Source organism: Erithacus rubecula (genome assembly GCF_903797595.1).
Source record: "Erithacus rubecula genome assembly, chromosome: 1".
In the NCBI taxonomy this organism is placed as follows: domain Eukaryota; kingdom Metazoa; phylum Chordata; class Aves; order Passeriformes; family Muscicapidae; genus Erithacus; species Erithacus rubecula.
The window spans coordinates 24,541,068-24,564,321 of NC_136658.1; the positions used below are offsets into that span (position 1 = coordinate 24,541,068).

General features: G+C 39.6%; 1 protein-coding gene and 1 long non-coding RNA gene across 7 annotated transcripts in view; both read left to right on the forward strand.

Moving 5' to 3' along the window:
- STXBP5L (syntaxin binding protein 5L) overlaps positions 1–23,254 on the forward strand; it is a 195,308-nt gene that overhangs the window by 170,448 nt on the left and 1,606 nt on the right. For all 6 annotated transcript variants that reach the window (XM_079305321.1, XM_079305323.1, XM_079305324.1 and 3 more), the window contains 6 exons: positions 5,528–5,698; positions 17,248–17,487; positions 18,365–18,725; positions 19,685–19,850; positions 21,637–21,748; positions 22,130–22,350. In XM_079305321.1, coding sequence (XP_079161447.1) covers positions 5,528–5,698; positions 17,248–17,487; positions 18,365–18,725; positions 19,685–19,850; positions 21,637–21,748; positions 22,130–22,350 — 1,271 coding nt within the window. The remainder of the gene's footprint in view (positions 1–5,527; positions 5,699–17,247; positions 17,488–18,364; positions 18,726–19,684; positions 19,851–21,636; positions 21,749–22,129; positions 22,351–23,254) is intronic.
- LOC306802245 lies at positions 13,964–15,454 on the forward strand. Its single transcript, XR_013774322.1, has 2 exons — positions 13,964–14,434; positions 14,871–15,454. It is a non-coding gene; the product is annotated as an uncharacterized lncRNA (long non-coding RNA).

Here is a 23,254-nt window from a genome sequence, read left to right on the forward strand (position 1 = left end):
AATGCTAGATTTGTTTTTAGGTTTGCACTGCCAGGTTTCAGCTTTTCAGGTATGATAGCGTAGAGGTGATGATATGACGTACAGTAATGTATTCTCAATGTTTTTCATTTGGAAGGTGTTACTTTGTATTTTCTTTTCATTTTTTTATAATTTCAGGGAAAAAATAGTAGTTTTAAAAGAGAATCTGTCAGTGATCTGACAATGCACTTAATGTTTTCAGCCAGTATTCACAGTATTTTGTTTCTCTGATAAATGCATCTCTTCATCCTGCTTTCAAAAAACATAGTGATTTTAGAACCAACTGTATGATAGGATTTTGTTACCATAAGCAGAATGCCATTATACTACACAGGCAGTAGGCAGTATGTTACAACCATAGCATATTATAGTTTTGGAGTGGATCTAAATAGTCTACCAGCATACCATTAGGACAACTCTTCCTTCCTCTTCAAACTGATGAAGACATAATGATAAATGTACTTTCTTTGTTGGCAGTGCATCTGTACTAACCTCTTCTGCCAGGGCTTTCACCTTCTCTCCGACCTGGCTGACAGAACTGCACCAATGGCAATTTGTGATTCTGACTTTTAAAGGAAATTTATTTTAAATAAATTCCTTAAAATTCTCAAATTTTATGTTATCTATCTGTGTTCTCACCAGTGAATATTCACACTATTACAGTATTTTTTATTATTTTCAGGTAAACATGAGACTGTTCTTCAGGCCATTTGTACAGTTTTGAGGTTGCTCTTTTTTTCAATTCTAATGTGTATCTCTTTGCTATGCAAAAATAAAGGTTACTCGCTATTGACGATGAGGGAGAGACAGGTACGACTGAATAGTGATCAGAATCCAATTTTTAGACCTACATGTGTTTATATACCATTTCAGGAAGGCTAGTAATATTTTACTACAATCATCAGGTTAAACATCAAACAGACAAACTTTACATTTCTACTTAGTAAAATCTAATTTCCCATCAGCCAAACTTGATCCAATCTTGCAATCTTCAGAGCTCTGTTTGCTCTTGCAAAGGCATCCTCATTATCAAGCTGCATATGCTGATTAAATTTATCAGTACTATCAATCTCATTTACATTTACCATATCCATAAGTCACCACCATAATCATTTATTGGTAATACACGAAAATTCCCCAGTGGAAAGAGATGGATTTTTCTTCACTTTAACGGTAAATATTGTTTTCTTCAACTGTTGTTGAGAAGACTCTCTGAGACTTATTTTTCAGGTTCTTTCCACTCCATATTAAAGCATTTCTCTGGTTTTCTTCTGGTTCTCATCTTCTCTTTTATTGATTACTTCTGTACAACTTAAAATGGTATTATAATGCTTCTAATTATGGATAATTACATTCCTTTGTCTCAGCCTCTTTTCAAATTATTAGTAAGAAGGTTTTCAGCTAGTTTTTCTGCTTGAATTTATCCCTTTTTTTAGAATTGAAAGAATTGGTTGCTCATATTCTTTCCTGATTTTTTGTGTCAAGTGTAAAAAATTGCTAGGCACTATCTGCAAATTAGTGCTTCTTTCTTCCTGCCATTTTCATTGATATTTGGCTTTAACAAGTGTTCATCTTTTTAGTGGTAAATTGTTGGTCTCTTTTGCTTTTTTCAGAGATCACCAAGTTGTTTAAAAGTTCTAAGTTTGCAGTCAGGCAGGTTGTGTAGGGTATGCATGTTACTTTGTGTAAACTAAAATCACCATGTGCATATAGAATATTCTCCCTGTGCAACATGTTTCAAAAAAATTTAGCTTAATTTGAGGCTGCCCTGCAAATTTGCTGCTGTCATGTTGCACATCACATCTCTCAGTAGTTTCATCAGGTTCACAGTAACTGATATTACTTCTTCAGTTCCTTTTGATCTCATCATCCTGCTGGTATTTTCTGTGACACTCTTGCCTTACATCCAGCATAGTTCTTTCTGTTTTAAAGCATGTGGGGTGCACAGGGCACTGAATGGTGCTAGTGTTTGGTAATGGGGACAGACAAAGCGTTTTTAATTCATATGGGTAAGTATTTTTAATTCCATGGGCTCAGCCAAAAGCAAACAACCATGAACTGCACTGTAGAAGCAGCACGTGGAGAACATTATGGAATTTTATGTCATGAACTTTTATATAGTTTAATACATCATATATACATACAATGTTTGACTGCTGCTTTATTAAACCAATGCTGTTAAATTATTATTAAATGGACTAAAGGGGTAATTCCCTATGGTTACTTCCAATGGCTTGCATGAGCCCTAAATTTTTTAATTAATGATCAGAATAGCTACAAACTGAGCCCGGGCCATTTAGTTCACTATTCACAGGGAGTAGACAAGACTGCTGCCCTTGGCATAGTGGGATGGCTCTTACATAGTTTGGAGACTGCTTCAACGATAAGCTCCCTTAAACCCTGATGCCCAAATATATTGCATTAGTGTGGGACTGAGTAAAGGGTTCTAGGAGTACTGGAGAGGATAATTCCAATTCCCTTCACCTCATGGGCAGTAACTCCCATGAGAAGTGGTCCGAGGTGTTGGCAAATGCTGTGGTAGAAAGGGGGTATTTTGTGCAGTATTTTCTTCAGCAACAACTGTTCTTTGCCTCCTCCAGAAGAAGAGAGATTGAGGAGCTGCTGCAGTATTGTGTCAATAGCACAGAGCAATCTGCATTGCTGCTTAAGAACAACATTCATGTCCCTGATATCAACTAATGCTCCAAATCAATTAATATTTCTGAGCTGAGAAGAGCCCCAGTGACCATGTGACAAAAGCAGTAATCCAGCAAGGACAAAAGTTAAAATGTTGCCTTTCCTTACGAGTCAGACAAAGCTGGGAAAAAAACTGTTTTTACAAGCCTCCTGTACATGTTCTTTGGGGTGGCTAGGAGACATCTGTCATGGCAAAGGAGAATCAGGTGATTCAGGCCTCAGAGGGGTAGAAAATCATAGCAGTCATTCTGAAAGGCTGAGAGCTTGAACATTATCATTCTCTCTTAGAAAGAGAATGTAGAAAAGCAGTGTTGGTTTTTTTTCTTGTCACTTTTCTTGCACACTTCATCTTTTTCAGACAATGCAGTAAAGGAACCCTTTCTTAAACAGCATGTAGCATTTCTTTAGAACTGTTTTGTATCACAGAGCTTATAGCATTAACAAAATGTGAGTAGTTAATTTTTAAATATATACATGGAATTTTCCCATATATTTGAGTGGTCTTTATCTGCTGGATTCTTTTCAGTTTCTCCACAAGAAAAAAAAAAATCCAACAATGCAGTCATGTTTCCTATAATTATCTTACTCTTTGTACAAGCTTTAGTTTTTACTAAAGCTTAAAGACTGCATTTCTTCTTGCAGACATTTTTAAAAGTTTCATCTAATCAGAGGAACAGAACAGTGTCAAAATACAGACAAGTTTGTAGTTGATCAGTAAATTCCCTCTTTTGCTCATTGTTATAGCATCCACTAATATTTCACCAACTTCAATACTTGAAGGGATATCCCCATAGCTTCTAGGATGATGCCTGATTTTTCTTCCCAGGAACTGGCTTTGCTTATTCAAAAAAGCATTGTCAAAACAGCTAAAAGGATTTAGGTGCCCAGATCCTAATGATGATTTCATGTGGGCCTTTGAAGTTAACTGAGACAAACCAATATTTAGAGAAACATAGCAGCCTTCCTCTTAAACTATGGCATAGTTAACAGGGGTTTGCATGTGCTCTGGCCATTCTGTACAGTGCTCAGGGGAGAGGACTCACAAAAGTTGTTGATGTTTCTATAGAATATGATTTTTTTTCACCCTGTTATGTTCCTCACCACTTCCTTGGATTCCCCCTGGAGATAATTAGATATCATGCTGAAACACCTTCCCACAAACTGAATTTTGAAGAAAGGAAGCAGTTGGATGAGGATGTGTCTGTTGCTGAGCTTGAATAGTCAGCCTGTGGCCTTGAACAAAGCCCTGGTTCTCAAAGGACTTTCCACTGAAATATACAAATTCCAGCAAATTTTGGAAAATTTCCTAACTAAAAATTGAATGAGTTATCCACATCAGTTTTACATCTGCTATTAGCTCATTTAATAGCCGTGTATTAATGAAAAATGACACAAATCATGAAGTTGTGTCTCCTACAGAGGTATTTTGTTACACAGTACAGATACTAAATTGCTTTCTAATCTATAATTCTGAACATTTTTTTTCTACTTTTGTACATTAAGAGTGAACAGTTTTCACATGGGAAGGACATGACTTGCACATTCAAAGACTACATGTACCACAGTATACACTGTATTCAGTATAGGACCAGAATATTGAGTAAATATAGAAATAGTTTTTCATAATGTACACTATCATGCATGGTAACTGAGAAATAAATTTATCTTGGTACAGGAACATTCATCTTTTCCTAGGATACAATACAAAACAAAGAGAGCTGACTGAATATGATAATTAAATGTGGACTCTTAAAGACTAAGATAATTTTTAGATGTAAATAACCCAACATATAAAATTAAGGCAGAAACCCCAAGATTGTCCCTACCAATAGTGTTGAGCTTTTACAGTTTTGATTAAAATACTCAAGTGTGCTTGCATGACCCGAACATTTTGCTCATAATGTTTTGCTTTTTACCTGCTGTTTACTTAAAATAACCTGCTGACCAAAAATAATCCACTTAGACCTGGATGTGCATACATTCATATGTTGAAGGGGAAATTGTGTTTGGTAATTCTCCTCACGTTGTCTTGCCTGGCATTACAGAGGAAGAAAAATATCGCATGAATATTTTACAGTCCAGTCCAATTCTGAACTCTGATCCAAGCCCTCATCAGTGGATGTTATGGTTTAAAGACCTGTTTACAAAGAACAGACAAATGTAGTATATATTTGAAGCAGGGATGGTTTGTTTCCCACCCCATGAGACAGCAACATGCATTGTGCAGATTGACCATGGCCTCATTTCTAAAGAGCTGTAGCAGAAAAATCAATTGGTCAGCAGTCTTAGAAGTAAAATAAATCTATGTGATACATAAAGAATAAAATACTTAACAATACTAAGGCTAGTTTTGTAATTATCTCAAATAGTCGTCTGTATCATGCTGCTTTGAATCAGGCAGAGAAGATGTCTAGTTCTGAATTCTACCCTACAGTAAACGACACTTGCAGTTCTAATGGGAGCAAAAAGGAAAGAAAACATTCAAATTGACTGGGCATCTCTTAGGAGACAAAACAGCAGGCTGCCAATGTTACCTGTAGTACCTTGGTGAATGCCTGTGTGCATAGGTCAGCAAAATGCTGTGGGATTTGCAGCTCTAAGAATACATACGAGTTCTATGGCCCTTGGGTTTTTTCAAACTATGCCTTAAAGATATAGTGAGTTATTTTTTACATACCTGTGATGGGTTAGTAAAACAAATCACAGAAGATTTGATTTAACCCGTTCTCAAGTATCAGAACATACATCTCTCCTCCATTCTGAATCTTGGGAGCTGACACTTAACGTGGCATTTGTTGCATTCACTTTCCAGATCACGTGAATGGTCACTGTACAAGCCCAACATCCCAGAGCTGCAGTTCAGGCAAACGATTTTCCAGTGCAGATGTGTCGAGAGCAAACCGCCGAGGGCCTGGCAGGCCCCCCTTCAGGAAAGCCCAGTCTGCAGCCTGCATGGAGATTTCTCTCCCAGTCACCACAGAAGGTGGGTGGCAATGACTGTTTTTCCAGATATTTGTGAATTTCTCACCAAGTGTGAAAGGGAATAAGTTCAGCAGGATCCTCATCTTGATTATTGCCTAGAGCTAACTAACACTTTAAACTGTGATAGGTAATCAGCAACACCATGACCCTAATCCTCTTCTTGTGAGGAGCATTTGTATCCTAATATCCCCATCTGCAGGAGTGGCTGCACTGAAGTTACAGCTGGAACCAATACTCCCTAACTTCCACACCTGTTCATGAAGACAGAGCAAGAGGAATTATATCACTCAGATTGTCTACCTTTGTATTTTTAAATACTAATTGTTTCAAATGCCTTTGTTATTAGTGGCACATGGCTAGAAGACTTGAATTTTTAATTTTTATGGTAACATAAAATAGCAAATTTTTTCCTCCACAATAATGACCAATTATGAACATAGCATAACCCTTTCATATAGCTCTTTTTATGTGCCACACAAACATGGTAAGTAACACTGCCATATAACAGCTTCTGATGGAAAATATACCACTGCCACAGTAGTTACTATTGCTCAGTATTTTTCTTCTTTCTATGTAGTACCAAACTCTTCTGGAACTCTTGTATGCAGATAGCACTGCAGTATCAGCACTACTTGTACCTGTCAAGGCCACAGTATTACCTTAATCCTTTTATGCTTCTTTTCTTCTTCCCTCCCATCCTCCCAGAATAAATAGGGTTACTGAGAGGCAGAGCCCACAGCCCCCCTAAGGTCCCACTGACTCTTGTGTACAAAACATTTTGTAATACAGTGATACTTCAATAGCATGATGTTGCTTTCTGCATACCTGTGTAATGAAAGATTCGCTTTATGTTATTCATAGCTAGTTACAATACCTATCAAGTTTAATATAAAACTGTATCTCTTTTAGAGATAATCATCTGACTTCTTTTCAGGCTTGAGAAGTAAATTAATTAATTGACATTAAAAATTCCTATTTAAAAGTATCACTTAAACAGTATTAAAACTTTCAGTAAAATTAGTGAAATGACTGTTGCAAGAGCAAGCCAGACAATCTCCAGAATAATTTATATTAGCATGTAATGTGATGGAGCATGGTTGGAGTTTGTCCTTGGGTGTGTGGATTTGTGTACAAGTCACCTTTCAGCAGGTCAGTTGACTAAAATAATTTTCTGATTATCAGTAGTCTCTCAGTAAAGCAAAGCCTTCTGTCCAGCTAGTCTAAACTATTTCTCAGTTGGTGGTATTAGTTTTTTGAGTTCTAGTTCTACTGCCTGATCTGCCTGGAATGGCTGGCATTCCACAGCTCTTCATGTACCTTGAATTTCTAGACACACTGTTCTGTCAAACATGGTTTGATGTTTTTCTAAAGGTTTTTCTACTAAACAGTATGGTGGAAGGTGGCACGATGCTTTAAAGATTCTTATTCTGGGTGAGGGAAAAGGAAGAAGAGAAGTTAAAAGATTTGAGAAAGAATATACTGAGAATAAGAATTTTCTCTCTAATGTGAAAATGGCTTTGATCGAAATCTTCTGGTTGAGCCGTACCAAAATAAAATGAAAAGATTCCCCTCTTTGCTAAGAATGTATTGGCTACTTAGGAGCATATGCTGCAACAAACAATAGATGTATTCCCAAGAAATTATTTCATTTATTTTAATATTCTCATGAAGTGAGTCCAGATACATATTTTATGTCCTTTCCAGAAATGTAGCATTTCAGGTTAGAATTTGTAGGTTTTATTATTCTACCAGAGTAGAATTTTGATTAGAGTTTGCTATCACAGAAGGACTTCTTAGACATTAAAAAAAAAAAGCCTTTGGGTGGGAGTAAATGGTTCTTACCTTTTTTAGGTAGTACTTGGAGATTTTTTTAATAATGCTTCCAGTTCCTGCTCTTTACAACCTCTTCTATGTGATTTGATTAAAAAGATAATACATTTTGGTGAATAATCATAGGATATATATTAGAATAATAAATTAATCTTCTCCCCTTGTATTGGATTTCTAACTCTACTTACTCTAATCTGACCTCTTGGTACAATAGGAACTGTGTTTCCAGCATTTTCATCAAGTCCATTTTCAACAAACTTCACACAATAAACTCTTCTGACTTCATTCCAGTGAGCTGATTGTCAAGATTTTGCTGACTCTCACCTCTACCGCAGAAGGATTCCTAATATAGACAAACATTTTTGAAGAATGTCTTCGCAATGATGAATCATAGGAAGGAAATGGGGGAAGGGAGAGGGAAAGGCAGGGTAGTTGTCTTGTTGTCTGCTGGTTGAAATATTGCAAACTGCTCAGATTCATATAGTACTGATATTTCTCCCACATTCATAGCAGAATAATTCAAAAGCCAAGTCGCAGTAGCAGAGGAGTAGTGCATCATAACTGTTACTGCCTAGACCTATGTTTTTCCCAGTCTCCTCATCATCCTCTTTTATGCTTTTTTAAATGTTGCATGTTGTCTCAGTATCTTCTGTTTTCATAAATGCACCACTCTCATGGCTGTAGTAAAAAATTCTATAGTTTCTTAATATTCTATATGCAATTTTAGCAAAAAATTAGAACCTTGCAAATTCTCAATAGCGTATTTATAAGGAAGCGTGTCTATAAGGAAGAGATTCTTTTTATGTGAGGCACTGGAACAGGCTGCCTACAGAGGTGATGGATGCCCCTTCCCTGGAAACATTCAAAGTCAGATTGGACAGGGCTCTGAGAAACCTGACCTAGTGGAAACTGTCCATGTTTGTTGCAGGTGGGTTGGAACCAGATGTCTTGTAAAGGTTCCTTCCAGCCCAAACTATTCTGTGATTCCATAATCACTGATTCTAACCAATCTTGTTTTCACATACTTTTGATTAAGCAGTATATTTCTTGAGATAATATAAGAATTCATTGGCATTGTAAACAAACTCACAAATACAGGAAATTCCATTGCTGAATTTCTAAAATGTAAACTTCAAGTCCCTTTTGAGAAGAAGTTTTTTGAGATTTTAGGAGTTAGTATTTATATTTCTTTAATAAGGCTTTCTTGCACAGAGTATAAACTACATTTTTTATTATCAAGTTAACATTGTGCTCTTAAACAGTAATAAAAAATACACATGAATGCAAATTGTTCTTAGCCAATAAAATCCTTACAAAGATTCTGATCCTTGATACATCCTGTAGAATGGGAATGTGTTTTGTCTCCAAGCATAGTGGATTTGTTTGAAGCCTGTAGCCATTTGCACTGCTCATCTTTTGGTCTGTTCCAGCTCTGGGTTCTGACTAGCACCCAATTTTTTCTGCAGGTCTTCACAGAAACACTGAAATAAGGATTAAATTTTTGTTTAGCTTCCTGGGAAAATGTGTGGCTGTACTGTTTGCTTCTGCACTGTGGCACTGACCCAAAATAGTCCATCTCAGCATAAGAGCTAACATCATCATTTTTAAACCTGCAGAGATCCCAATCTGATCAAGAATTGCAGTGTAGGTGAATAGATCCCAAATATCTGGGTTTTTTCTGCATAGGAAAACAAAATATGTATTTCATTTGAATTTTTAATTGCAATTTTAGATTTAAGAAAACCCCAAATTAAAGAAAACAGTGGCATTAAAGAATAAGAATAAAATTGCTGTGGAAGGGAGCTCAGTGTGGTTATACTCGTATTGCTGGTGGGTGCATGGATGTGTGCACAGATGCACATGCTGGCACGCATTTCTCCTTGCTTTGTGGAAGTCTTTAAGATTTGATACTTCTTGGTTATAGGTTGTTAGTTGTTGGGGTTTTTTTGTTTTTTTACAAATACTTTTTTTTTTAATCCATTTTGCATTCTTCAAAGGTTTCTCTCTGGTTTGTGCTGGCCAAGTCTGCCATTTTTTTCTCTTTGTCTGCATCCATACAGAAATCTGGGTATTCTGCATACACATGTCCATCTGTGGTTCCATTATACATCATGGGAAGAAAATAAAGACAGAGTGAATACAACAAAGAGTTGTATTTGGCAATTAATTTACTTCTAGCAGCAATGATAGAAAACTGTCTTCCTTTTTTTTTACTATTATTTTCATTCCCTGTTATGTAGTTTTTAATTAGTTAAGCCCGATCACCTTGTCTAGAAAGGCCATTTACATATTGGTGTTACAAAATTGCCTCTGAACATGGAATCCTAGCAAGGTTTTGCTGTTCATTGTAATTCTTTAGGAATACTAAGAACAAAAACTTGGAATTTACTTTAGCTTTCCTTTAAAACAATTCCGTTTTAGCACTTAGCTTTTGGATTAACTCATTTGGTTAAATGTAGTTAAAATTTGATACAGAGCACTTGAATTGAAACATCACTGTGAGCTGGCAAAACAAACCACTTAAGTAGTTATTATTTTTATTAACCTTATCAAAATTCTATGGCAAGTGCAACACAATTTCCATTTTAACTGATCCAGTTATGCTCTTATACCTGAAGTTTTTCTTTTGTGTTTATATGTATAGGATGACTACAGTTATTCAGGGATAAGTTACTCTTGCATCTGCATGATTTTGTCCAATCTGTTTTGGAAAATACACAGTATTTGATATATGCTATATAATTTAAACTTTTTTTTACTAATCAAAAGTATTTTTTAAAATTGCCATTAAAAAAAAACTTTTAGATAGCCTGATGGAAACTTCCAGATAAGTCCAGTGTGCTGTAGTTGAGGTCTTGAAACACACTACTGAGTAGTTATCTTAGAAAAAAGGCCACTGCCTGAGGAAGCAGACTCACCTGCTGTCATGATGAGCATTGCAGTGTTTGCTGTGTAATTTATATAAAATTTATATCATTTTTTATCTGTCAGTTACAGCTGTGCTGTGAAGCCATCTCCAGCAGTGCTGTATCCATAACACATGGGGTGTTTTTGCACTGGATGAATAGATGGGGCCAGGAGGTTTGCCTTGTGGCAAAGTGGGGGTAGAAGAGGGAGGTTTCTGTTTTTATTACTGGCTCTTCTTTTTTCTTGAGTCTGTTGAGTCTGAAGCCCACATGTGGATGTCAGATAGGTAATGGTGGCCAAGAGAATGGTTGGTGTGGTTTTTAAGGCAGTGCTTCCTAGACCTCCAAGGAAACAGAAAAATAACCTGGTTGCTTGATCTAGAAAAATATTGTGAAAAAAGCACAAAATTATTCAAATGTGTGGCAGGTTACTGCATAGAGGAAGGGAATAATCAGCTGTCTGCATCTCTTGAGAAAAGGACAGGACATAAATTACTAAGGCAGAAGCCTGACTTAAGAAAGACGGAGATTCATTTTGATCACAAGGGTAGTTAACTGCAGAAATTAATTCTCTGAGGAGATTATTGCTTCTCTGGTAGGTTTTCAGAACAGCTAATTTTCTGTAGCACATTCCTTTTGCCAATACTCTCCATGTTGCAGAGTGGATAATTTCTGGTAAAATTCCTTGCCTAAGCAGTCAAGCCAGAGTGATGCTTGCCTGATTCCCTGAGCATGGCACAGCAGTCCTGGGGCCACGCTTCACGAGGCCCCTGAGTGCCCTGGCTTTCCATAACTGGACTTTCATACCACATGGAAAAGACCATTGAATGATTGATTGATTGATTGATTGATTGATTGATTTCTTAGGGAGGGGCTGATGGTGTTGGTTCTTCCTGTAAATCATTTCAATTTTGATAGTGTTTGAAGTTATTTTGCCATCAGTGTAATTGGTAAGACTTGTATAGCAGGAAAAAACTTAGAGTCACTATGTAAACCACAGTCCCGACTAACTGTTCTGTTTGTCACCATATTTCTTGTCTGTGCAGAGAAGCAGATAAAAATGTTGCAGAGAGGACTTGTTCTATATCTAAAAAGTGTGTTTCTTACTAGCCTTGGAGTACATTTTCTGTTAGGTTCCACTAGGATTGACTTGATTTCTTACAAGAATCTGCAAATTTTTCTTGTTTTTAAAACAACCAACTCAATGAAAATATTGCTGCTCTTACAGTCAGAAAATGTCTAGTCATAATGATTTGATAATCATAATGATGATTTGATTCCAGGTGAAGCTGGTTTCACTCTATACTCTAGGCATATTGAATTCGAGTTATGCCCTGCGTACTCAAATTTAGCTTCTTTTTCTTGCTAGCCATCACTTCAAATCAACACAAAGTGTTTTCCTATATCCATGGTCACTTCCCTTAGCCTGCCTCTTCCACTCCAGTGCCCTTGGAGGTTCAGGTTTTGCAGATCTCTGAACTTTCACCCAATGACAGTCTATGGATGAAGCTGAGATCCCCAGCACCATGGGTGGCCCAGGTGAGAAAGGTGTGGAGGCAGTCCTGTTGCCATGCCATTATGCCTTTTGTCTTCATGTTATCCTTGGGTACTTCCATGTATAAAGGTTATACAAGTGATTCTTTCATGAACCATCAGTGGTATGAAGGATGCTTCAGCAGAATGGATAGTTCAGGCTGGGGTTTCAGTTCTAGAGAATTGTGATGTCTTTGATTAAAAAACATATGTCCAATCTCATAAGATAAATCCAAATTGAGCTTTTAGTGATGTTAATGTAAATAGAGTTTGCTTGTGTAAGTCAAAGGAAGTGATTAATCCCATTAAATATGGAAGTTTGATAGATTCTTACTACAAAGATCTTTTGCATTTTTATAGAAACTATTTCCACTTTTTCAACATGGAGAATAATTCTGCCCTGACAGTCCCTTCTGTTTTTAAAACTTACTAAACTAAAATATAAGCCTCAACTTTACTATATTCTGGAAATACAAAAGACCCAGGTCTACTGTCTTGAATCTATTTTCTCTTTCAAGCCTTTATTTGCCATCCATTCCATTAGTGTTGTATCAGTGGGAATTCCATGAAACCTTTCAGGTTATACTGCCTTAATTGTAGCAACTTCAGGGCAATACATTTCAGAACTTTCTCTGGTGAGGGTCAAGCATCCATCCATGGTGAGATCCATGAGAGAACAGACACAGCCACCGTGGTTGGAATGCTCTGCAAGCTGCATAACCGCAGCATAATGTTAGGGAAACTTGCCATCAGTACCATGTTTGGTCTCTGTCCCTGCGCTGTTACTGTGCACAAATTCATGCTGTAAGTATAATTCCTTTACTGTATATTTCCCTTGACATTCAAAGCTTTGAATGCTTTCCTGACTACAAAATTTTGAAAGTGACAGATTTCTCTTAAAATGTAAGATGATGGTCTTAAACTGGCATGTTTTAAATAGCTCCATTGGCCTCTGTTAGGTTGGTGTTTGGGATTAAAACTTTTAGAGTTCTCCAAGAAAGGAGATTATAAACCATTCCACTTTTCTTTTTTTTTCCAGAATATATTGATTTCCATGTCAAAAGGGTCAATTTTTGCATATATTTCATAAACAGATCAATTACTCATTACTTTAAAACTACAAAAGAACCTAAAAATAGCATCCAAGACACCGACGATCAATTGCAAAACTCTTCAGTAATGAATGTAAATATTTGCTATGAAAATGTTGATCTTTGTCGCTGGTAGGTTTGGGTATTGTCATTCCTCTTAACACGTGATACTTTTATTTTCCTGATTCCTAACTTCATAAAGAAAATCACTTTATGTTAGTCCTAATTCCATTGTTTTATAAAAATCCCAGTAACAATTTCCTGGAAGATATGATATGTGAGGATGCGTTCCCCTTACAAAGCTTTTGGTGCAGCTGAGAATAGACAAGTCAGAATATTCCCCTGAGCACAGCATACGTGTGGGTTTTTTTAATTCCATGGGAAAGTGAGGATATTCTGGTTTTACTTCTGCTGAGCAAAAATAAGTTAAAAGAAAATCCCTGCAACCTCTGCTCTGTACAGGTGGCAGTTGAAAGACATGGAACCATTTGCTCAAACAATCTTTTAAATTCTCAGAAAACTCCCAAACCCTAAATTAAATCTTCCCCTAGACACCAGTGTGCTGTAACAGGACACTCTGTCAGGCAAGGAAGGGCCTGGAACAGCTGTCCAGGACTGCTTTTGTATAAATGTTGTGATGGTGTTTGGCTCAGTCATTTCTGTCCTTTTTCAAAGCATGTGCCTTTATGGTAGTGGGTTGCATTTCCAGTGCTCCAGCACTTCCATGTGATCAGAACATCCTCACATGATGAGCAGCTGCTCACACATGGATGAACAAAGGGAAGACTCAAAAGCACCGGCTTCCTTTTTAACCTGAGCATGCATTGAAGTGTCCTGTGTGTTTTTTCATGAGGTGGGAAGCAGCTTAGAGAGGTTTGGTTGCTTCTGTTTGTAAAAGTTTCTGTTTGTATGCTGCTGGCTCACCGCACAAATTTAACAATCAGTCCAGTGTCACAAAGGAAGTTGGTTCCTGAGTTTCCATTTGCAGCTCATTAACCCAAACCGTGCATAGGATGGGGTTGAGTGAAAACATTTTGAAGTAAGCAGAGCTACTCTTCAGACAGCAGTGGTGTTTATTCTGTGTGGCCTTGACCCATGGAATATAACTTTTTGAAATGCACTGACTGTAGGTAATAATGCTTTAGCTCAGAGCTTTTCATCAACCCAAATTACAGTCACTACTTAGCTCTCAAGGGCCATTGGATCCCTCTGATGGTGCTTTCTGCTACCAGCTGCAGAAACAAGCTGGAGACCTATATAGGAGTAAAAAAAGAACACCCCAAGAAATCTGGGTGTGTGAGAGGAAGAAGAAAAAGAATGTGGTGTTCTGAGAGGCTGTGTGGGACCTAATGGATCCTGGGAGTTGGATATGTGCCTGTGGAACAGTGGGCTTCCTTAAATCAGGAAGCAATCTAGAGACAGGAGCACATTTATGAGACAGTGCCATGTAGCAGGATGTTCTCCAGAGGAAAAGACAGAAACTTCTGAGGAGCTTCTCACAGGTTAATGTCCTGTCCCCTTACTGAAGCACAGAGTCCAAATCAACTTTGGCCTATGTTACAAGGAAGTTGTTCTAGTTCAGATTCCTGGAGAAAGTTGAAGCTGATATTCTTGCTACATCCATCATGCAGGGTGAGAAAAGGAAAATAGAACAAAAAACCTGGAATATGGTGGTTGGGTTCAGGATTGCTACAGACTGGCAGGTCAACTTTGAGAAGATGGGATGTTATTTTAAGACATAGAAATCAAACTAGGAAAGGATTTGGAAATTTTTTTTAAACTTCCCAAGGAAACTGCTTTTGTGTTTCCCCAGGATACAATGGAGTGCTTTCTAAATGAAGAATTTGGGGTAGAATGTCTTTGAGAAAAGAGTCCCAGGGATCAACTAACTAAATTTTATCCTGAAATCTAAAATGAGGAGAGATTTCTACCTTGCTTTAGAGCCAGCCAATAAAGTCACATAGCAGTTGCAGACTTCACTGTTCAGATATGTTTAATGACTTCAAATCTTGGCATATGTCTTGCTGATCTTTAGAATTTAATTTTGAGTAGTGTATTTAATAAAAAATGGCACAGTATGTTCCCAAAAGTGTCCTAAAGATTTTATCTGTTAGTGTCAGTTTTGCAGAAATGTATTAGTTAACTGTACTGCACAGGAGTGAGGAACATTTCTTGTTAATTTAGGGAGGGAGAAAGCTTGATGACACATGCAAATGGAGCATCATATATTTTAAGTTCTGTGTGTGTCGCCTACACTTACTGCATTTGTCCTTTCAACATCTTTCTTAGCTTGAGCAGCACCATTTTTTAATTTTATGTGACTGAGATACACCTGTTAAAGAGAAGACTAATTACATAATAGCATTTTTATTAAAGATTAGGTACCTTTTGGGAGAATATATATATACATATGGAGCCCTGATGATTTCTGCCTTGAAATTACTGTCTTCCTTTCTTTACCTGGCAGCTGTCAGTGCTCAGGAAGGAGCTGGGCCGACTTGTTCCCTGCAGGAGTACAAACTGCTTGGGCTTAAGAAAGCTACAACAGTGCTTACATGAAAGTGGAAATGGAGCGAGGGCAGCACTTGAAAGGTCAAGCAGACACAAGTTTCTCTTCCATGAGAGTGGAACTGAAGTGCCAGGAGCAGCTGTCCTGTGAAACTCTTTAATAAGCTACAGATGTCCTCAAAGGATAGAAGGCAGCCCAAGTGTAAAAGAGTAGTGGGACAATCTGCCCCAACCCTGTGTGTCAACACTTAAGGCAGAAGCACATGCAGAAATGGTGTGGTTCCAGCAGTGCATTGCCCTGGTTCTCTCCAGTCTTTTCCAGGGAGTTCCAGTGGAGGGATGACTTTGCATTGAGACATCTGGGCAGGGGAACACAACACTGCAGTTTGTTGTCTGAGGAAGAGATTCACTGGCTCTGGTGGAGCACAGGAACCATGTATACAGTGTAAGGATTAGCTCAGTTTTAAGCTGGAGTATCTGAGAAAGTAATTTTCTAATTTTATTCTTCACTCATGGCAGAAGCTATTCCTGTTTTAGACACTTCTATTGGCTCTGAAGAGGTGACTCTCTTCTGAGCTATACAAAGGACAAATACTGATCTGCTTCATAATGATAGGTTCAGGAGCAAGATCTTTATCTCAGATGCAGAACCTTCAACTATTTCTTCTCCTCTAGTTATAACTGTTGCAAAAGAGCATGTGGGGTTTCCAATGATCTGATCCCATTTTTAACTACACATTGGTAAAGAGCAGCACTGGCATAAGTTGTTTTGCAAGGACTGTGCAGCATCCAGTCCTACTCCCATCTTCCCTCTGGCTCCTTGACTCTTCAGGAACTTTTTAGCCCTCTGTGTTTTATAGCCTCTGATGTTCCTGCTAATGCCAGGAGCTCCCTCACACAGCTTCATGCTTCCTGCCTGGCACCAGCCAAAGCAAAGCAGAGCTCCTCAGCCTGTTCATTGTTACCCCTCTCTGAAAAGCTCAGAGAGAGTCTCTGTACCTAGAAACTTGCACTGGGGAGAGCTGTCTCCAGCTGGCCCTTGATGTTGCCTGCTGAAGCTTAGGCAGTGTCAGCTCACTCTGCAGGGCACAGTGCAGTTTCTCACTTCACTCCCTGGGAAGCCAGAGGGATTTGTACCCTGAGACATTTTAGAGACTAGGTTCAGTTCAGCAATGGGTGTCTTTTCCCCAGGGAGCAGTTATTATTAGCTTCACAATAAATGACAGCTGTGAATGCAGTACTAGAACATCTTAGTGATGGCAACAAGAATAGAGCAGGGCACACGTGCTCTGAAGCTGGTAATGGCATCTCCCTTCATGTCCTGTAGCAATGAGATATATGGATTAATTCTAAATGCATTGATAACATATAGGACTAAAATTATTTTATGCCATTTAGAACAAGTTCTTTGAGCTAAGGCTGTTGTAAATTCTAATTAGTCCGTACTAATCTCCATAACAGGCAGCTATTTCTAATGCAGATCTAACTGATGATGTCTGACAGCATTTTCCACATTTAATTATACTCTGGTAACAAGCTTGTATCATGTTAGGGTCAGAACGTTTGCTCCAGTTCAGAAAACTTTATTTTCTGTACTCTGAAGGGAATTTGTATTTGCTGCAGTTTTGTGCCTATTCATGGAACACCAATTTATGCCTGTTTGCTTGTATTTATTTGTGCAGAAAATAGAGAAAACTCCTTCAGCCGTTCCCGAAGCTCCAGTGTGTCCAGTATCGACAGGGACTCAAAGGAGGCAATCACAGCTTTGTACTTCATGGAGTCCTTTGCCCGGAAGAATGACTCTGCTGTTTCCTCCTGTCTCTGGGTCGGAACAGGCCTAGGAATGGTCATAATCCTATCCCTTAATCTGCCTGCTAGTGACGACTTACGGCAGTCAGATCCAGTCATGGTGTCACCAAGTGGTGAGAGTGCAGCTCTTTTCCTGCTTTTTATCTGTCTTGGTACAATGAGGCAATAACTGCATGATTTTGTATGGCCTTTGGGGCAGAAATGTCAAAAACTCAAGCAGCGGTCACTCACTGAGTGGAAGGCACACAGGTATAGATGCTCATGAGGGACCAACAACTTCATGGACTGAGACGCTTTGGTTGTGTTAGTTCCAAAGATTGCCTTATGTAACAGACAAAGTCATATGTTCCTTGTGAGGATGTAGAAATTAGCAGTGTTCCCTCAAATTGTGAAAATACATTCCTGTTTACAATTCTGTCTGGGATTCTACAAACAATTTGGCTGTCTTAGTATCAGAAAGCTGCAGAGAAGCAGAATGGAGCTCAGGAAAGGAAACAAAAATGTTGGCAGGTTGCTGTACCAGGAGAGATCCTTGGCTGAGTCAGTGATGGTGTAGTAGAGAGAACAGAGGGCTGAGAGGTCAGGTCTGAGGAGAGGCAGCATGGGCTTAAAAATGGACAAAAAATGGAGAATGCACAGAAGCACAGGTTTCCCACCTCATTTTATTTAGAAAACCAATGCTGGAAGGTCACCAGACTTAGAGCAATTTTACTACTGGGGACTAAAGATTCTACTAGTATAATGTAGAGATAAACAACAGCATGTATTATATCCATCATTATAGATATCAACTGCCTGAGACCTTTCCAGTACTGGCAGGCTGTTTGTTCACCTTTCATGTGGCCAGAAAGAGCTGAGCAAGCATGCATTGCCACCTTGGCTGGATTAATGTGTGTGCTGTGCTTACAAAAGCTGGATGTCAGCTGTGCTGTGCTGATAACCAGTCTGATTGTGGTGCCAGTGCCAGTGAGAGGAAATTCTGTTCTGCAGGCACCATCCTGACACTGAAGGGAGCTGTGCTGACCTTTGCGTGCTTGGACTGCATGGGGACACTGACACATCGGCCCTATGAAGTATGGAGGGATCCCCACAGTGCTGATGATGGTGACAAAACAAGGAAAAGGAAACTAGTCATGCATTCCCCTTCCTCCTCCCAGGATATGGGTGATCATCAATTTGCAGTCATTTGTTCAGAAAAACAAGCCAAAGTCTTCTCATTGCCTTCCCAAACATGTCTTTATGTCCACAACATCACCGAAACGTCTTTTTTATTGCGAGCAGATGTGGTCACCCTCTGTAACAGCGTCTGTCTGGCGTGCTTTTGTGCTAATGGGCACATCATGACACTGAGGTACTTATCTAACTAATCTTGTGGCAAAACTACGCAGAAAGGTGTCACAGGGCTGTCATATTCCACTTGTGTTTGCTCCAGAGTGCCTGATACTCTGCATTAACTCCTTGGTGGGTGCATTTAATTCCCTGCCTTGATGCAGCCATACCTAATCCTTGGGCTGTCTCCACATGGGGAGTTAAGATAGGCAGATGCACAGCAAAGCAAGCTCTTGCTCTTTTCTAGTAATTCCCTACCTGTGACAGTTGATGGCTAGTGATTTTTAACTATGATTAAAAAAAGCCCTGATAATTTTGCTCTGTTGTGTTGGGTCAGGTAGAGAGAAGTATATAGCTCAGCCATAGAAAGGGTTCTGTTTATCCTTTGTGAAATACCAAGTCCTACTCTTGACAGTTCTGAAGATTTTCTGTTCAGAATACTTGATTTCCCTCCCTTGTCTGCTCCCCCAGGAGGCTGACTGTGCAGTGGCCCTGTAGTTGTACCTTCACCTTGCTGCACCCTGTTTCCCTGGCCAGGCCATTTAAATTTGGAAAGTACTGTCCAAACCAGCAAACCACGAGAAGCTGGAAGACAGCAAAGGCAATGCTGGAGCCTTTGTCCACAGGGTGGAAGCAGGGCCCTGCCAGGCCCTTTCCTACAGACGGTCCTGCAGGCCTTGCCCTGCAAACGACCCAGCCATGTGGCACAAGCCATACCATGCCACATGCACATCCCATATCCAGACAGTAGCAGTAGTGTTAGGGCCATGGAGACACGGCCGCTGAAATTTCTCCATGTCAGCAAACAAAATACAATGGGAATACAGCATTTTTTATGACAATTTTTCAGCTTAGAGCTGTACTTAAACTGTTGCAGTTATGAAGAGCATAAAGTGAAGTGTTGGTTTAAAATGCTGGCAACAGAGCAGGTATACCATGTATGGCAGCTGGTGACTAATCTGGGAATCTGCTTCTCCTCAGCTTGCCCAGCCTTCGCCCGCTGCTGGACATTAACTATTTGCCAGTCACAGACATGAGGATAGCACGGACCTTCTGTTTCACTAATGAAGGGCAGGCTTTGTACCTGAGCTCTCCCACAGAGATCCAGCGCCTGACGTACAGCCAGGAAATGTGTGACAACCTGCAGGTAGGGCTCACACCTCACTCTGGTGCCTGTGTGTGGGAAGGATGGTGGCTTCACTCATCAGGGATAAATTGGCCCTGATAAGGACAGTGCTACAGGTCCTTATCTGCAACACAAAGAGGTCAGCAGCTCGGTTGTTCTTTGGCTTTTTCATCCATTGTCACCTGCACCTGGGCAAAAAGTCTTTACAATGGTAGAGATGGGCTGGTTTAGTTTGGTTTGGTTATTTTACAATGAAAATGCAAATGAAAATGTCATTTACTGAAGAGAAGGAATTGTGAGAGGTTACAGGGAGAAACATGAATAATAAAAGGAAGAAAAAAAAAAAAAAGAAGGGGAATAAGTTCTGGGTTATATAATTAGCAGTGAGCCAGGATGGAAGTATAAAAGAAGTGGTCCTGCCAGCACTCATTATGCCCTAGGGAATAACACGTGCTGAGCTGCTCAACTCACATCACAGCACTGTCTGTCTCAAGTCTGAGAAGGCACTTTGAGAAGCGAGCATTGCATACCAGCTTTTGTGCACCAGAGAGGAGATTATTTTGCAAGGAGCCAATTTTATAATAATCAAAAGGTCTGGCTGATGCATCTTAGACTATGGATCTACAGCAAGAGGCTGTTACAAGCTAGATTTCTATTTTTTTTAATGAGCCTTAACAGCATCATGCAACTACCAAACAAAGGGAAACACAGCCCTTGCTTCTCTGTACTGCTGGACTATGGCTGTTTTTATCTTGGCTTTTATGCAAAAAAAAAAAAAAAAAAAGGTTTGCATGATCATTTTGTGTGTACAAAAAGCAGATGTCCCAGTATCACCTGCTACCTGGGAAAACAAAGCTGGGCTGGGTGAGAGCTCCACTTAAGCTCCAAGAGCTGCAGCAATTTTTCTCTCCAGAGCAGGTGACTGTGCAGAGGAGCAGTGGCTGCGAGTCACAGTGCTGTCCTCACACTCAGCCCCCAGGAGCGAGCACTGTGTGCAGCACAGCAACTGGATTTGCCTGCAGTGGCTTGGTTGAGTGAACACAGAGCTGAGCAACAGGGCAGGAACTGTTCCCAGTACACACAGGGTTTCAAACACTAATAGGACTGCACACTTTGCCCATCAGGTTTTTTTTTTCCAGAGATCCAGCTTTTCCTGATACTGCTGCAAATAAATCTGAGCCTGACATTTGTTTGGAGTTGCTGCTCCAAGATGTGGAACCAGAGCAGTGCCTTCAGCCGATGTGCTTATTTATCATTGCTGATGGCACACTAACGGGTTGGGGGAAGGTTGTAGGAAGGTAATGAATTTTGTTTAAAGAGAAAAAAATCAACTAAACAACAAACCTCCAAACTCTGAATTGCTGGCAAGCGCTGAACTCAAGTATGATAGAAAAAGAAAGCAGAGTGGCTGCCCAGCCTGGCTGGGCAATCACTAAAGCAAAATACATAATAATACACAACAAATTGTTTATTCAATTATAGTGTCACCTCTGCTGGTTATGAGCAAAATGTGTCCTTATCACTGGTATTTTCATTCTGTATGAACTGCAATTTTGTTTCTCTGGTAACAAATATGGGACTGGGCAGTGACAAACCAAGTCTCTTTGAAAGCATGAGTGAGTCTAATTAGCCCAAGCATTTGTCAGAATACATAAATATCACCTACACCATGCTATTGACACAACAGACTCTTTTAAAATAAATTGATTAGATTCAGTGCATGTAGCTTGTTAATGATAGTCAAGAAAACACCTAGAACCACTTTCACCTCGCTAAGCTTTTACATGGAGTTTTTCTGCTTTACTAGGACATGCTTGGAGATTTGTTTACTCCTGTGGAAACACCAGAAGCCCAAAACAGAGGCTTTCTCAAAGGACTTTTTGGAGGAAGTGGACAAGCTTTTGACAGAGAGGAGCTATGTGAGTGATTTATTGTTTGGGGGTTTTTTTTGGGCAGAAATTAATTCTAGAGATCTTCTGCCCTTGTAATCTAAGAATGGAGCACTACACAAGATGTAAATGATTGATGAAAAGAGAAAGTTGACCTAGCAGAGGAAGGGGAGGGTCCTTGTCTGCCATTCCATAACTCCTTCACCTTGGCAGCTATTTCAGATCAGCTGAGTGGGGGACACATGATTGCACTGCAGATGTGATGGTGGCAGAGCAAAGCCTGCCACATGTGCCACTTGCCCCTCAAATGATGCCACTGCTGCAAGGCTGCAACTCAAGATTGAGGAGCCCTGACAGAGCTGGGCCAGGAGCTCATCCCTGTCTCTCTGTCTGTCCATTTCTCCTTTGCAGTTGGCGAGGCCACAGCAGGAAAAGCCTCTCGCAGCCTCGCCCAGCACATTCCAGGATCTGGTGGGATTGAAGGTGTGAGAGGAGCTGCAGGTGGGGTCATTGGGGACCTGACTCGTGCACGCATTGCCCTAGACGAGAGGGGACAGAAGTTGGGCGAGCTGGATGAAAGGACTGCCAGCATGATGGCCAGTGCAGAGGCGTTTTCCAAACATGCACATGAGGTAGGAGCCCTGACACCCACACCCTGGAACTGGGAACTTCCAACCCTGCGACCCAGCCTTTGCTTCCCTGTAGGAAATCTGAGTGCCCTTCATTCCATTCACCGAGTCCTGGTGTTGGAGGTGTGCTCATGTCAACTGGCACAGCATTGTTCCTGCTCCCAAACTATCAGAATGCCAAAAATAAACCGCCATTGCACACCCCTTCCTTTCACGTTTCCAGAAATGAGCATCCGTTGTTAGCCTCTGAATTTAGAAAGTGGCACTTTCATCTTGCCTTTCTCACTCATTTGTTATGATTTGTTTTTTTTAAGCCACTTAATGCAGCACATCCATGCAGTAGGGCAGAAAGCAGGTAGGTGGATGAGTGTATAGGAACCTTTATAGATCTTACTGGGAAGAGGAGAATATTACTAGTACAGCCCTTTGGTACTGTTATATAGAATCAGAATTGCCAGGAATAGGAATAGCTTTTGTGCTTGGAGGTGGAAATGGAAAGTTTTCCATCCCATGCTGTTAAGACTGGGAAAACTAAAGTGATTTTTCTTGAAGATTAAACATCAAGGCATACTTCCCAAAATGAACATTTTTCATTTAATGTGCATCACATCTATGGACAAGAGCTTTACATTTTTATTGGCTTTTGTAAGTGTGAGGCAGAAAGGACGTGCTCTGAAATACAAGAAGTTTGTATAGTCAAGGCATATCTCCTATGCTCCATAGATAAGTGTCTTCTTTATTCCTATAGAAAGCAAATTCCTTTAATTTTTGAAGAAGAGAAGTAGTTAAAGCTCCTTAGGAAAAATCTTCTAAAAAAAGCAATAGCAGGTAATGCTTTTTTAATTAAATTAGAGATCTCAGTGGACTTAAGACCTGCTGACATTGGTAGTGAAATATTGCTTTGTTT